Source organism: Psammomys obesus, unplaced genomic scaffold, assembly GCF_907164565.1.
Source record: "Psammomys obesus unplaced genomic scaffold, mPsaObe1.curated_primary_1811, whole genome shotgun sequence".
Classification (NCBI taxonomy): Eukaryota; Metazoa; Chordata; class Mammalia; order Rodentia; family Muridae; genus Psammomys; species Psammomys obesus.
The window spans coordinates 2,568,562-2,584,867 of record NW_026585643.1 but is presented as its reverse complement, the minus strand read 5'-3'; the positions used below and the strand labels follow the sequence as shown (position 1 = coordinate 2,584,867).

The window sequence follows — 16,306 nt, the reverse complement described above, 5'->3', positions numbered from 1 at the left end:
GAAAGATGGAGGAGGAGGAGGGAAAGATGGAGGAGGAGGAGGGAAAGTTGGAGGAGGAGAATCTTTGCTACCTTTTGATCACTCAGGAGGAAGTGTGCTGATATCACAAAGGGGCAGCCCCCTGGGTCCCGGGAACACTGCAGTTCTACCACCGCTGTCTCAGGGCCTCGGTCCACTCCCACCTGCAAGACAGGGTGCATTTAGAAGCAGAGCCATGAAAAGTACTCACACTCCACATCTGAAAAGGCCTCCTAAGCAGAAGCAAAGCTCATTTGAAGAAATATGTTAGAAAACACAGACGTACCAAGGGAGTTAAAAAAAAAAAATCACTTGAAACCCTGTCACAACGATATAATCACTATGAATATTTTGGCATGTTATTTTGTGTGTTTATGTCACTTTTCACGCTTTTCTTAATATAGAGGGAAATATTCTTCTGCATTTACATTTTATTCACACATCTAAAAACAAGTGGGCCATCACTCAGAAGGCAAGTGGTGATTTTAATTTGTGTGACTGTCAATAAGGTTTTCTGTTTTCTTCTATGCAAAAGGAACGATTCAACATGGCATGAATATTTGGTGTCAATCTATCTTTTCTGAGAATGAGAAACAGCTAATGATGACACAGTGGAGGTGGAGGTTTGCTAACGCCATCTTGATGTTTTCTGTTTTTAAGTAAGTGCTATGAGTGGCTGGACTGTAGCTCAGTTGGTAGAGTGCTTGCTTACATGCCTGAAGCCCTGGGCTTGATCTCAAGCACTGCGTAAACTGGGTGGTACACGCTTGTAATCCTACCATTTGGGAGGCAGAGGCAGGAGGATCAGGAATTCAGTCATTTTCCCCTATGTAGGAAGTTCGAGGCCAGCCTGAGGTACATGAGATACTGCTCAAAACAAACTATATTATGAGCATAAATTATTTTCATTAAGAACAGTAAAAAAATGTTTTTCTTCTTTTAAAATTTGGTTGGTTTTGGGGTCTTATTTGAGAAGGGGTTTCATTGTGTAGCTAGGGCTGTTCTTGAACTCACAACTCTCTGGCTCAGCCTCTTAAGGGTTGGGATTATAGGCCTGAACCTTTAATCAAGCAAAATTTAAACAAACATTTTCCAAATAGTAAAAACCAACTTGTTGGGCTGGAGAGATGGCTCAGAGGTTAAGAACACTCGCTGTTCTTCCAAAGGTCTTGAGTTCAATTCCCAGCAACCACATGGTGGCTCATAACCATCCATAGTAAGATCTGGTGTGCAGGCCAAATATTGTATAAATTAAAAATAAATCTTGGGAGGGATTGGGAGGGAATGAGGGAGGGGGCTACAGCTGGGAAACAGAGCAAATAAAATGTAATTAATGTAAAAAAGATTTAAAAAAAAACCCAAAAAACCAACTTGTATTACAGGACATATGATAATCCACCGAATATGAACAATTTTTTAAAGCATAAGAAAATCATCAAAAAGGAAATGTTTTTGGAAATCATTCAGTTTTTTTTCTCTAAGTAGAAATAAGGCTCTTACTTTTTCCAAGATGTCATATTTCACAACTTCAAAGTCTTGAAGAAAATGAGGCATTTCAGCATCCTCTGCATAAGCCCTGAAATTTGTATAATTAAATGTGTGAGATTGAAATGGAACTTTAGACCACACAGAGTCCTCCAATGGATCCCTTGATTCCTTCTGAGGTACACAGCAGGTCCTCAGTGCCTCCAGGTACACTAAAGCCATTGTGGAATGAGCTGGATCCAGTTCTGCATAACTAACGTCTTAGTTACTGTTTTCTGATTTTTACCTACGTGGGGGTCGAGTGTGATAATTTAACTTGTGCATTCAGAGACGGATGACCAGGGAAATCTCCATCCTCCTTTTTGTGATTCCCAAGCACTAATGACCCAAACCTTGGGTGCCCAGGGAGGTAAGGACAGGCTACAGAAACAGTGACAGAAAACACTGTCACCTTCTCTGGACACTGTGCTTGGTTGGGCTCTGGCTCCCAGTACTTGCTGGGCCACGTCAAGGCCAAAGTGTCACCTGCCCTTTGCTTGTTCGGCTCGGCTTTTCATGGTAGCTCAGTTCTGCCTCAGCCTCCCGTGTCCTGGGGCTATAGGCATGTGTCCCATTCTTTGCATCATTTGTAGTTTTAATAATACTGTGATTGAAGCTTACAAAATATTTTGCTTACTCGGTGACTTCGGTGTTTTCATTCTCTAGGTTGTTGTCCAAAGATAGATCTTCTGTTTCCACTTCTAGAATTAAAAGGAAAGCCTGTTGACTATTCAAAGACTTATAACTAATTGTGAAACAACTGCTAAATTGTTATAATTCTTCTTCTTCTCTCTTTCTCTTTCTCTCTCTCTCTCTCTCTCTTTTTCTGTTTTACAAGACAGGATTTCTCTGTGTCACCCTAGCTGTCCTGGAACTCACGCTGTAGACCAAGCTGGCCTCAAACTTAGAGATCTGCCTGCTTCTGCCTCCGAGTGCTGGGATTAAAGGCCTTTGCCATCACCGTGAGGCTGGTTATGATTATAAAATATAGATATCTGCTATAGAATTCCCCTCCAGTGTTCTGGGGACTCAGCCTCGGGATTTTACGCATGCTGGGTAAACACTCCACTGGTGAGCCAAGTGCTCAGCCTCAATTCTGCTTTTTGTTTTGTTGGTGGTTTTTGTTTTTTGGTTGAGGGTTTCATCCCGTTGCCCACGCTGGCCATGGATTCCTAGGTTCCAGTGATCCTCATGTACCATCTTATTAGCACAGTAATGGCATTTTTTGTTTGTTTGTTTGTTTGTTTGTTTTAACACCAACGATTATTCTAGTCCCAGTTAAAATTATACATGAGGGCTGGAGATGGCTCAGCTAGTAAAGGGCTTACTTTGCAGGCATGAGGACCTGAGCTTGATCCCTAGCATGGGGTATGGCAGGGCAGTCTGGGGCTTTTTCAAAAGACAGACTGACTAGTGAGCTCCACACCAGTGATTGGTCCTATCTGAAAGGAGATGGACAGCATTTCAAAGGATGATACCCAAGGCTGTCCTTTGACGGCCACAGTGCCACCTGAGGCACGCATTTACACACATACACAAAACAAATAAACTGAAATACAATAACATCAAATATTCTGAGACCAGCAGGCTCTATTAGCCATTTTGAGTCTGGCCTCACTGGACTTCACATTGAAGGATTTTGTTTGCCATTTCTGAGTTAAAATGAAGCATGATTATTTTGTAGTATTTCTGGACAATTTTTCCCCGGTAACACCTCTGACACGTGCGGACGTCTACCATGGCAGCTCTCACGCACGAACTACTTGGCAGGACACGCTTACCAGAGCAGCTCTTTTCCTCTGGGGGTAGCGTGAGAGCCAGCGACCTTGAGTCATAACTCTTCACATCCAAGAGTCTCCGCTGTCTGACGGAGTCCCATATGAACTCTGGGTTTGCAATCTGGACATCGTTCTTTTGGATGGAGTTCAGTTGGCACCGGCTCAGGGCGCCAGCAGTGTCTACGATGACATGTGTGCACTGGGGACAAAGGTAAAGGCAAACTTTAAGAACAGCATTTGCATCTGTATCTTTTACCCCTAAAGGCAGTTTAGGGTGATTTTTCCAGATGTGTGAAAAACTTTATAACTTACACTTCTAGAAAAACATAAACACACACACAGGCTGCTCCCTCTCCGCCTCCCAGGTCTGGATCAGACCTAGAGCCTCGGCTTTGCTAGGGAAGCACTCTGTCACAGAGCTACAGCCCCTACCCTCCGCCACACAGATTAGACCGTGGTTATGGATGAGCTTCCATGTTCCCACTGCTGTGAACGTACTCATGCACCCATCTTTATGGACTTGTTCTGTTATTTCTTTAGTCAAGAAAGGAAGGTACAAAAGGTAATTCTTTTGCTACTTTGCAGTTCTATTTAGTTTCTTTTTAAACTGGGAGTGCACACGTGTGTCTGTGTGTGATGTGTTTGCTCTCCCGGTGAGTGTGGCACATGAGCCACACTGTGCGTGTGGAAGTCAGAGGACAACACTGGAGGTCAGTCTTCACTGTCTACCTGTCTGAGGTAAGGTCTCTTCTGTCATTTGCCACAGATATTACAGGACATTTCAAGGATTCTTCTGTTCCTACCTCCCAGGGATTACAGACCAGGCTCCTTCATTCACATGGGGTCGGGGGCTTATACCACTCAGGCCCTCAGGGTGGCGTGGCCAACGCTTCACCCTGAACTGTCACCCCAGCCTCCATTTTTTATAAAGTGTAAATAAAGAGTCAATGCAGGTTATAAACATTTATAAAGTGATAGGGGTTTCTGCCAGCCCTCCCCCACTGCTCCCAGTGCCTTCTCCCAGAGGTTCTTCTGTGACCTGCTTCCTCATAGATCTTTCTGGAGCTCTTCTTTGCAGACAAGAGGTATGACTGCACAAAGGAGAGCTTGTTTTTATACTATTTGACCTTGTTTTCCACTTAAATAAGGTTTATTTTCAAGTCCGTTCCTTGTCTATCTGTCTATCTATCCACCCATCCATCCATCCATCCACCCACCCACCCATCCGCCCATCCATCCGCCCATCCATCCGCCCATCCACCCACCCACCCACCCATCCATCCATCCATCCATCCATCCATCCATCCATCCACCCACCCACCCACCCATCCATCCAGATGCTTATTTACTGTTTTATGTTGTTGCATTTTTCCTTTTAGACAGTCTCACCATGTAGCCCAGCCCGGTCTGGAACTTGATCCTAACTGCCTCAGCTTTCCAAGTGGTGGGATTACAGACACGTCCCACCATTCTTGGCTTTGCAGCTCCTTTATCACTACTGCTGTGCACAGTTCAAACATTTACATACATGGGGGGAAAAAAGGAGTCCAAACCATCTCATACGCAGGATGGAAGAGCTTCCTGAACAGCAGAGAGCACAGGTAACCGTCCAGAAGGCAGTGTACATTACTCTTAAGTGGGTTATTTACCCAGCCATGGGAACGGGGAGGATGGAAAGTCTCTCACGTGATGGGAGCACTGCTCTGCCTGAACTGGAGGTGAGCGGGACATTTCCTTTGTGGTACCCTTCGGGAGCTGAACTTGCCTCCCAGGGTAGATGAGCTCACTGGCCAGTGCAGGGGGTGGGCCCCTGAAAGGCAGCCAGGGTCAGACCCATCAACAGAGAGGGCCAACAAGTGCAGGACATAATGCCTTTAAACTCTCATTTTGCCTTTTTTAATCTGAGCACTCGGGAGACAGAGGCAGGCAGGTCTCTGAATTCAAGGCCAGCCTGATTACAGAGTGAGTTCCAGGACAGCCAGGACGATACAGAGAAACCCGACTCCAATCCCACCAAATAAGATAGAATAAAAAAGAGAAATTGCCTTAACAATTTTCAAGATTACATCCACTCATGAAACTGTATCTTAACTCTTGGGCCTACAGTTCCTCTCTCAAGAAGCAGTAGCTCCTTTTAGCTCTTATGAGATAAGCTACCACAGAAAGAATAGTTCACAATGCACTTCTGCCCCAACGCCTGCTCCACCCTCACTGTCCCTGGCTGTGAGCCCAGCACTGACCTACAGGCCAGCCATACAGTGTGCCTTTTGCAAGCAGGTACAATGTAACTTTTCTCTTTTGAGAACAGGCATGACTGGTCCGAAATGCTCTTTCCATCTTTGACTAAACCCAGATTCACAAGATAGAGACAATGCTACAAAATGTCCACAGCAGAAGTCTGGGCTAGGTTGTGTCCTCTGGCAGCCCCTGCTTCTCTGGCCCATTTCTCAGGGGGCCACATCCCGGTGTCTCCAAACTTCTGTCTCCTGCTGCCTGTCTCTCTGCTTACTCTCTAACCATGAGAGGTGCTCTCTGCCCACGTCACAGTAATCAGAAAGCAACTGGCGAGATTTGGAAATACCTGAGGATTTAATAAAAAGGAAAACTTTCCACCGTTTTCCTTAATATCGGTTTGCAGCTTTTTCTTCTGTTGACGAGGTAAGTGTTTGACTTTCAAGTAGAATATACAATTTTCAAAGATTCCCAAAGTCATCCTGAAAGAAAAAAATAGTTTTGAGTCATAGGTTTTTGCTTGCTGCTGTAATTGCATGACTTTAAAGTTTCATACATGTGTAATATTATGCATTGAACTCATTCCCTCTCATATCCCTATTCCCCTTCCCACTCCTTCTATTAATCCTTTTTGACCTCCCAGACAGTTTTACTTCTATATACATACACATATATATTATATATATAAACATACATGGGTGATTTTTATGTAGCCATGTGAAATTTAGGAAGCACACACAGGAGAAAACATATCTGTCTTCCTGTAACTGGTTTAATCCAGTTACATCCGTTTTTCTGCAAATGACATGATTTTGTTCCTCTTTATGGCTGAAAAAATTACATTGTGTACATACATCAAATACCTCTTATCTGTTCTTGTTTCTGGACACCTAGGTTGGTTCCATAATTTAACTATTGTGAATAAACATCCATGCGCAAACCTCTCTTGATAGGTCAACTCCATTTTTTTCAGGATGGGGTTTTCTGTAGCCACCCTGAACTCCCGACTCCACTGCCGCCACCTCTTCCAGGCTGGGATTACAGGTGTGAGCCACTGCGCCCAGTTTATATGTGCTGGGCACTGAGCCCAGGAACGCTAGGCAGACTTTCTGCCAACTGAGTGACGCCCCCATCCTGACTATGGTTTTTGATACTTTACCCCCATTTCACAGAGCAGGAACGGTGCCCAAAGTCACATGACCCAGTCTGACAAAGGGGCTGGCCTGGAATCTAGCTTCAGCCTTCAAGTGAGTCAGACCTGAATGGGGGCAGAATACAACCCTTTCCTTCAGAAAGTGAATTACATGCAGCTGTTTAGTATGAAGTGTAATTTGATCTCTACAGAGCTCTCACTGGCCTGGGTATTGTCCCACAATTCATTTATTCTGGGTGGCACACATGTCATGAACACTCAATTCAGTGTAGCTCTGAGATGAGGCAAGGCAACATTTGTATTATGGGTGCAATGATGGACAGACCATCGATTTCCTCCACTGTAGGTCCGAGTCCCATCACCAGGAATCTCCCTCAGAAGGACCATCAAACACAGGAGGTGAGAGAGTCCCCAGCATGAAAACGTGAACAGGGGCAGAGGGCAGGGGCGCCTGCTACCACGCTGGAACTCCACATGCACATATACATGGAAAAGATACGAAAGTAACACAAACATCACAAGAGCAGACAAGGGCGACTAGCCTGGGAGGGGCTTCGACAGCCAGAGGGAGAGGGCAGAGAGAACACTCGGAAACCTCTACTCGTTTATGATTTCTGTGTTCTGAGGTTTTTTTTTTAATTTGAGGCCTGCTAAGCACATACAGGGCTGCCCCTGCAGCTGCAGCATTTTAAGTGTACTTATTGTCCTACTTTTTGTGCATAGTGCGGAGGTTGGAACCCGAGGGCCCAAATATTCTTCCATCCAGCTACACTCTTAGCCCCCTTTGCAGGCCTGGTTTGTTTGCTTTTGAGTTGCTTCCCACTTAGAAAATGTGTTTTAAGATATTTATTTTTAGTATTTTAAATCATGTGTATGCATATTCATGGGGTGGGGTGTGCAAATGAGTGTGGGTGCCCTTAGGGGTTAAGATGTCACATCCAACTACAACCGGAGTTTGTGGCCACCTGTCATCGGGGCTGTGAACGTAAATCATGTCCTCTGTAAGGGTAGTATGCCATTTCTCCAGTCCCTAAAAATGCTTTTCATGAATATATCTTAATTATGCATTTCATTATGACATTTTCCCAAGTCACACACACACACATACCAATTTTTGAGACAGATTTTTTTTTTTTTTTTTTTTTAAATGTAGCCGTGTCTGGCCTGGTACAAATTTTGTAACCCAGTCTTGAGCTTGCAACAATCGTTTTGCTTCAGCCTGTGTCCCAGGATTAGGGCTAGCTCAAGTCATTCCCCACCCCCACCCCCACATAACCTTGGCTGTCCTGGACTCACTTTGTAGACCAGGCTGGCCTCGAACTCAGAGCGATCCACCTGCCTCTGCCTCCCGAGTGCTGGGATCAAAGGTGTGCGCCACCACTGCCTGCTTCAAGCCAGTCTTGAAGGAGTCACTTTCCAGTGAACACCGTTGACGGTGAATTTAGGGGCGTCTACTGAGTATACATCAAAGTGCTGCCGCGTCTTGTCCCCTGCCTCCTGCCACGAATCAAGGAGCCCCTGCGACCATGCTGCCCTGCCCTCCGTCTCTCTGCTCATGATGTTAATAATAACACTTCTAACAAATCCCTTGGTATCAGTAGACTTGGAAAGGGGCAGGGAGGAGATGAGGGAGGGAGGGTGGGGTTGGGAGGGAATGAGGGAGCAGGATACAGCTGGGATACAGAGTTAATAAAATGTAACTAATAATAAAAATTTAAAAAAAATTAAAAAAAAAAGAAAAAATTCCTTGGTCCACTGTAATTTGTCAGTGTCCCCTTGAACTATTGTCCCATCTAAAAACCAACGCTAACATGACTATCCCAGCTTGTAGCAATAGTAGTATGTGCTATTTGGGGAATGTTTTTAGTTTTTATGGTTAAATGATTACTCTAAGAATCTTATCTATGGGTTCACAGCATACATGGTAATGGAAATGTAACTGCTCCTTGCTGCCTGTCATATAGGCAAAAACCAGAACTGAATCATTAATCTCTGCTTTATTCAGAAAATTGCTAACTCGATAGTGGGTGACCTTAAAGATCTGTCTTCTAGCTCATCTCTAGGCAGACGATAACAAAGGCAGCCTATCATTTCAAGGTCTAGTCTTGGCCCTCTGGCCACGTGGTTGACTCCCTGTGGCTGATGGTGGAGGTCTGCTCCATCCTGTCTCCTCTCCCTGTGTGGGAGAGGCCACTGGGTCTCACATTCCTCCTGAGCTGCCCTTACGATGACACCTGAATTGAAGGCTGACTCAGAACAAACCAATGAGCAGTATGTATGTACAGCTTCCTTCTTCCACAAGGAAGTACGAATGTGCTGCTATAATGTAGACGATGAGGGACCCTATTAAAAATATGACCGAGTTCAGCTATGGGTCAGACCTGTGGCTCAAGAACATAGAAGCTTTTTTTCTAGCTCCCTCCCACCAACTTCCTTCCACCCTTTGTCCCTACCTCCCTCTCCTTCTCTGTCTTTCTCCTTCCCTTACCCTCTCTCCCTCCCAACCTCCTTTGTTCTCATTTTTGCCTTCCTTCTCTCTCTCGCTCTCTCTCTCTCTCTCTCTCTCTCTCTCTCTCTTGTTCTTGAAATGCTAGAGCTCCAGCCCAGGGCTTGTACTCAAAGCCTTTGTCACAGAGGTGCATTCCCCTGTGCAAATCTGTACTTCTAAAGTAAAGAATAAATGATAGGAGGCTCAAAGGTTTGGCTCGTGACAACCACCACGTAGTTAGCACACACTACCTCCATTTGCCAAAAAGCTACTGAGGCCGTCTGTCAAGGATCCGATCATGGCAGCTTTATCTGCCCCTTGAGTCAGTGACTTTGGAGATGTGGCTGTGTGATTCAAAGGAATGTGCCAGCCTGCCACCTGCTCAGAGGGTCCTGTACAGGGTGATACAGGGGCAGTAAGAGCATGTGGCCTCTACTGCTGCTGTCCACTTCCAAACTAGCTCTGATTGCTTAGATGGGGCAAGGGAAAGAGGTAGGTTCTCCTAGCCCCTAGGTAGGAGGGCCTGGAGAGCAGACCTCAGGGGCTACCTCTAAGAACTAATAAGACTCACTCCATTTACTGAAATAAGAGCATACGCAATGAACTCAACCATCCCCTCTGGGTCAGTGCTGAGACCACAGGAAAAAGCTCAGATCTTGACCTTTGAAGATCAGCTTGCCAAGGAAGGAACTGATTTAAGAGCGTGTTAAATTATGCCAAATGAAGTTTCTTTTTTCTGTAAATGCCACAATAACCTTGATCATGGCTTTATGGAGCCCTTTGGGGAAAGCCATTTCTCAGGCCTAGATGAAGACCTAACATTCCAAGCTGCCCAAAACATAAGAGCTAATTCAGCTCGGCCCCATCAATCACCTGGCTGAGGCAACAGGGAATAACTGCTTGTCAGAGAGCCTGAATCTAACCTGTCACAGTGGAGACAAGAGGCACCGGGGTTTGATAGCCCTGAGAGGTCAGGGTGTGGCTCAGCCTCAGCAGCCACCTCTGTGCCCTTTACAGCCAGCGTTGAGAACAACAGGACCATTAAGACTTGGGAGGTCTTGGGAGTATTGAAACCGGTGCCCGCCTGAGATCTCAGTACTGGGGTGGCTCCTCACGTCCTACCTGGGAGAGATGTTCAAGGTAGCCACCCCAGGGGTACAATCTGGGGAGCCTGAAGAGGGTGGGAGAAGCTGCCCTGCCCATACACTGAAAACTGAGAGTGACCAGAAGACAAGATACTGATGTGAAGACCGGGGTGAGGGGTGCAGCACAGGGGCTGCAGCGACCTACACCCCAGGGAGGGTCCCCAACTTCAGCGGACTTCCCCGACGCACAGCAGGCAGCCTTCCGTTTCCTTCCTTCCTTTCTTTTAAAGATTTATTTCATGTGTGCGCCTGGGTGTACACGTGTGCCCCGTGTATGCGCGGCGGCCGAGGGCCAGAAGTGGGTGTCAGATCCCCTCCAGGTGGAGGGACGCGGAGTTGTGAACCATCTGAAGGGCTGCTGGGGGCCAAACTCAGCCTCTGCAAGGACAGAAGCCCGCTATTGCTAAGCCATGACCCAGCCTCCATCTCCAAGTTTTCGAAGACCCAGAAAGGGGCTGGTTCCACACTTCATCTTTTTCTTTCCTCTTTTCTTTTCCTCTTTTCCTTTTCTCTTTTCATAACTTTTAAGGTATTTTCATTTTTATTATGTTAAAAATACCCAAAATGGAAAGGTTTTTATATTTTCATATACTCATCCAGTTTTGTTTATACTTATTTTGTCATTATTGGGCAAATCCATTTTATGTTTTGGGTTTGTTTTTTGTTTCTCATTCTCTAGCCCATGCCGGCTTTGAACTCATGATGCTGCATGGCTTCCCAAGTGCTGTGATTACAGGACTGAGCCACCACACTCAGCTTCTTTTTTTCTCCACGTTCTCCATTGTCACATTTTCTTAGTGTTTTTTTTTTTTTTACTGTTTTATAATCCAGTCAATGACTCACAGATAGCCATGGTCAGAGGAACGCTCCATGGACTAGTCAAGATGAAACAATGTAAATGTAATGTCATAGGAAAGGGCCAACTTGCCTACAGAGACACAGAATAGCATCCTCTCTTTCATCATCTGCTCTAAAAGCCAGGGAAGGATACGGACTGGATACCTTAATTGCTGAAAGTAATTAACAAATGACCAAAATTATTGTATCCAGAAACTATCATTTAAATTTGATTCTGAAAGAAGGGCATTTTGAGAAAAGGCAGTTCGTAGCCAGCAAGCCAGCACTGCAGAAGATACGTACAGAATACTGCAATACTCTCTGCAGAGGAGGGAAAGGATCCTCAACCACAAGAGAAGAAGAAATGATACATTTCTGGAAGGACTGGTGAACAATCCCGGGACCAATATAGTAAACGGAAAAACTCTAAAGAGGAATAGGGAAGAAGAACAAATAGTGACCCCCCCCCCAACCAGAAAAACAACCAACTAGCCGTAGGAAGAAGTATAGATCTCTTAATAATAACCTTAAATACAAATGGCTCAACTCATCAATAAAGAGATATAGACTAAAAAGCAAGACCCAGCAGGGCCAGCCTCGGCCACAGCAAAGGTATGTCGAGGAGGAAACTGTACAGCAATGAGTGCTTACATCGGAAAACCAGAGTAGGACAGGTAGTGGTGTGCACTCAGGAGGCAGAGGCTTGTGATTCTGTTAATTTTAGGCTGGCCTATTCTACACAGTAGGATCCAGGCCAGCAAGGCTATGCAGTGAGACATCATCTCAAAAATACAATAAAATAAATCAGTGTAATCTCAAATAAAAACTAAAGATTCACCCCCAACTTTTTAGAAAAGCGAGAACAAGACAGAACCAAAAGTAGTAGATAGCAGAGCAAAACTGAATGAAACGGGGGTAAACATGGAATTAGCCAATCCAGAAGATGGTTCTTGCCAGGCACGCTAGTGGCACGCACCTTTAATTCCAGCACTTGGGAGGCAAAGGCACTTGCATCTCTGTGAGTTTAAGGCCAGCCTGGTCCACAAAGTAAGGTCCAGTACAGCCAGGGAAGTTACAAAGAGAAACCCTGTCTCAACAAAACAAAACAAAACCCAAACAAACAAACAATACCAACCCCCCCCCCCATGAAGTTAGTTCTTGAAAAGGTAAGCAAGACTGACAAACTCCTAGCCAAGTTGACCACAGTAAAGAGAGCAGCCTAAGGGTGCCACTCAGTTTGTAGAGTGCTTGAGCAAGGTTGTGGGTTTGCTCCTCAGTGTCAGCTAAAACTGGGTGTGGTGGTGCCTGTCTATAATGCCAACACCATAGGTGGAGGCAGAAGGGTCAGAGGTTCAAGGTTATCCTCAGCTATATAGGAAGCCTGTGCTACATAAGACCATAATGAGAGAGTGGAGTGACATAGATAGATAAATAGATAGATAGATAGATAGATAGATAGATAGATAGAAAGAATCAAATTAAAAAATTAGAGATAGAAAGGGGTGTTACAATATCTTGAAATAAGATGCAGAGTATCTTAGGAAATTCTTTAACTCGCATTACTGAACAATAACAACTACAACCTAGAAAATCTGGAAGAAATAAATACATCCCTAGATATATGTGACCTACCAGAATTAAATCAAGAAGACATAAACAACCTAAGCAGATGCATCAGGTAACTAGGTTGAAATAGTAATAAAATGTGCCCACAAGTCCCACATGGTATGGGATGGTTCACAGCCATATTCTCCCACACCGTTACGAGGAAGTCAATACTAGCGCTTCTCAAACTGTTCCACAAAGTAAAAAGGGAAGCGACGCTACCTTACTCATCCTGTGAAGCCAGTGTCACTCTGACATCAAACCAGACAGGACACAACAGTGACAAAAAGAAAAATAGAGACCAAACTCTCTGACAACCACAAAATTAAAAATACTGTAAATCAATTTCAAGAACATGGCAATAAAGTTAGTTTCATCCCAGGGATGTAAGAATGGTTCACCATATCCACATCTATGAATATAATACAATGGACAAATAGACGTAATGAAAAACCATATGATCACGTCGATAGCCACATTGAAGACCTTTGAGAGAGCCCAACAACCTTCAGGACAAGGCCCTTCCTTGAGAAAGTAAACACGGGAGAAATGCACTTCAGTGTAACAAGAGCTAAATATGACAAGCCTATAGCCAACCTACACAACACAGGGAGTGTCCTGAGACAAGTAGCCACTCTCCACTCTTCTCAATAGATGCTGGAAGTCTTACTGGACTAGTAAGAAGAAACAGAAATACACATGGGAAAGGGAAAAATTTAATTTATCCCTATTTCTGCCTTAAAAAATCAAATGAGAGCCCTTGGTGGTGGTGGTGGTGGCTCACACCTTTAATCCCAGCATTCCGGAGGCAGAGGCAGGCAGATCTCTGCTTTCAAGGCCAGCCTGTCTACAGAGCGAGTTCCAGGACAGCCAGGGCTACACAGAGAAATCCTGTCTTGAAAAACCAAAGAAAAGAAAACAAACAAAAACATCAAATTAGAAATAAATCTAACAAAGGTGAAATACCTCTTTTGATGAAAACATTAAAACACAATTGGAAGAAGAAACCAGAAGGAAAGCTTCCCATGTGAATGTATTGACAGAATATTATAAAAATAGCTGCATTGTTGAAAATGATCTACAGATTCAAAGCAATCCCCACCAAAATCCCAAAGACAGTCTTTATAGCAGTAGGAAAAAAATTCACAAGGAAGCACAAAAGAGCCTCCAATAACCAGAGCAATCCTTAGCAGAGAGAACAAACTCATCTCAGGTTACACTGCAAGCCGTGGTAATAAAAACCTGCTACTGACGTAAAAACAGATAGATGGATGCAACTGAAATAAGCCCACATAACTACAGAGACCTAATTTTTGACAAAAGTTTAAAAACCTACATAGTGGAAAACGGTGCCTTCCTAGTAAATGGTTGTGGGTAGTCTTTGCCATCCACATTTCCTTCTGTTAGGATGCCCCAGAGATGCCCATCCAGAACTGCCTTCCTACTGGCCGCCCTGCACGGGTCCCAGGATTGGTCACTCTTGCCATCATTTCTACAGGCGGGCTAAAGGATTAAGGAGCTATGCTTTATTTACAAGCCTAGCTAGAATCCAGATCACTTGAGAACACTCACACAAAGCCCAGAATTACAGCAAAGCTTTCTGACAGTGTCAACATGGCCAGACTAAAGATGAATGGAATGGAAAGGTTAAGCCCTGGAAAGCAGGGTGCAGCTTTAGCCCTGGGTAACTCTCCATGGCACACAGTTAAACCTGTGTGTAAGTACTTCCTGAAAAAAGAGGAGAAATTCTGCATCGCTCTCACAACCCAGAGTGATTTTCTACCTTAAATCACCACACTTGACTTGCTGCCATTTATGGATTGTCATTTGGCAGTCCTCAGGATCCATAGAAGGCGGAGGTCTGCCCACTCCGCCCCCTAATGCATCACGCCGCACCCCAGCAGGGACTATTTTACTGACCTGAATGTTTTGTATCGGGGCCTTAGGAAACCGGACCCCTGCAAGAAATATGCCGGGAATGAAGAGGCCCACTGGAGAGCTTCATTTTAGTGAGGTTTCTCTTGTCGCAGAGATCATAACCAAAAGCAACTTGAGTAGGAAAGGGGTTGTTTCCTCTCCTAGCTTACATCATGACGAGTGCCAGGGCGCGAACTCCAGACGGGAAGCTGGAGGCCCGTGGCTCTCAATCTGTGGGTCGCGACCCCCCTCTGGGGGTGTGTGTGAGTGACTCTTTTACAGGGGCCGCCGAAGACCATCGGAAAACACAGATATTCACATTATGATTCGTAACGGGAGCAAAATTACAGTTACGAAGTAGCAACGAAAACAGTTCTGTGTTTGGGGGCTAGCACAACCTAAGGGGCTGTGCTAAGGGGTCGCGGCGTTAGGGTGGTTGGGGACCGCCGCTCACGGGCTCGCTCTCTGCTTCTGCTCACGGTTCCCTCACACAGCCCGGGCCGCCGGCAGAGGCGGCACCACGCGGGCTAAGCTCTCCTCCCTCAGCTATCCAGCGAAAGCAGTTTCTCAGCTGAGGTTCGCTTTTCCCAGGTGTGTCAACCTGACAAGCAAGACTAGCCCCAGCCCGGGAGCACCTGCCAGCAGGGCAGAGGCATAAACCCAACCCCAGCGCAAACCGAAAAGGGCGTATTCCCTAGCCTTTCTCCTTCTCAGTCCAACAGATTGCAACATCCCCAGGCTCGGCTAGGCTGTGATTGAGCTCACCCCTCCCCTTTCACTCATGTTTACTTTATATTTTTATTTTTAATAGGACCCAGAGCTAAGCTTTACAGGCAGGCTTGGCTACACTTCAACTCCAGACCTCAGGGAGCTCAATGGGCTTCTCCCACGGCGCTTCCTAGGCGACCAGATGACGTTCTCCGCAGTAGTCACCAAACTACTGTACTTTCGCAGAAGTTTCCTCGGAAATCCGGGTTTCAGAAAGTCAAGAAACGTTGCGTTCCGCGGCGGTTCTTTTCCCAGGACAGGGGTGGGTCTGGGGGCGTAGACAAGGTTGGCCTCCCCAGCGCAGCTGGCCCGGGGCCCTGACCCCTGCGCAAGGCGTCGGCGACGGTCGCGGCCAACCCGGCCGCCCCGGCTAGGGCTACCCGGGCCCTCGGGGCTGTCAGACGGCGCCCGGGCACCCACGCACCTGCCTGGAGATCCGGACCTTCCCGGCGCCGGCCGATCCCCTCCTGCGTCCCCTGCAGCCAGCGTTCCAGCCGCGGTGTTTCCGCTCCGGGCGCCCCCGCACCCCGGGCCTGCGCGCTGCCTCCGGCGCCCCTTGGCGGGGAGCCCCGCGACTCTCCCTGTTACTTTGCCCGCAGGCTGGAAGGCCCCGCCCGGGCAGGCGGAGCTCCGAATCAGCCTAGCCTTTCAGGACTTTCAGTTTCTCTCTCCGACTGTAGATTGCCAGTAGGGGTAAATCCAAAGTTTGAATTTGGGTGACGTGATGGAGAAATAATTATGGATGGGGGCTAGATAGAGTGCCGGAATCCCAAGACAGGTAAGGAACAAGTTTCCCAAAGGTTTTGGATAAAACAGGAAAATTCAGAGCTGAAGAGGAAGC

The 16,306-nt window shown here is 46.0% G+C and overlaps 1 protein-coding gene across 4 annotated transcripts in view; it reads right to left on the bottom strand.

The window, feature by feature from the left end:
• Parp4 (poly(ADP-ribose) polymerase family member 4) overlaps window positions 1-16,062 on the bottom strand; it is an 88,688-nt gene extending 72,626 nt beyond the window's left edge. For 2 of the 4 annotated variants that reach the window (XM_055616649.1, XM_055616657.1), the window contains exons 1-7: window positions 15,890-15,931; window positions 15,560-15,733; window positions 5,902-6,034; window positions 3,324-3,519; window positions 2,180-2,243; window positions 1,519-1,594; window positions 72-182 (exon numbers count right to left, since the gene is read on the bottom strand). In XM_055616649.1, the coding sequence (XP_055472624.1) occupies window positions 72-182; window positions 1,519-1,594; window positions 2,180-2,243; window positions 3,324-3,519; window positions 5,902-6,033 (579 nt within the window). In that variant the 5' untranslated portion in view covers window position 6,034; window positions 15,560-15,733; window positions 15,890-15,931. Of the gene's footprint in view, window positions 1-71; window positions 183-1,518; window positions 1,595-2,179; window positions 2,244-3,323; window positions 3,520-5,901; window positions 6,035-15,559; window positions 15,734-15,889 lie in introns of all 4 variants that reach the window. The other 2 variants (XM_055616666.1, XM_055616675.1) reach the window with 2 other exon arrangements.
• Window positions 16,063-16,306: the final 244 nt, after the last annotated feature.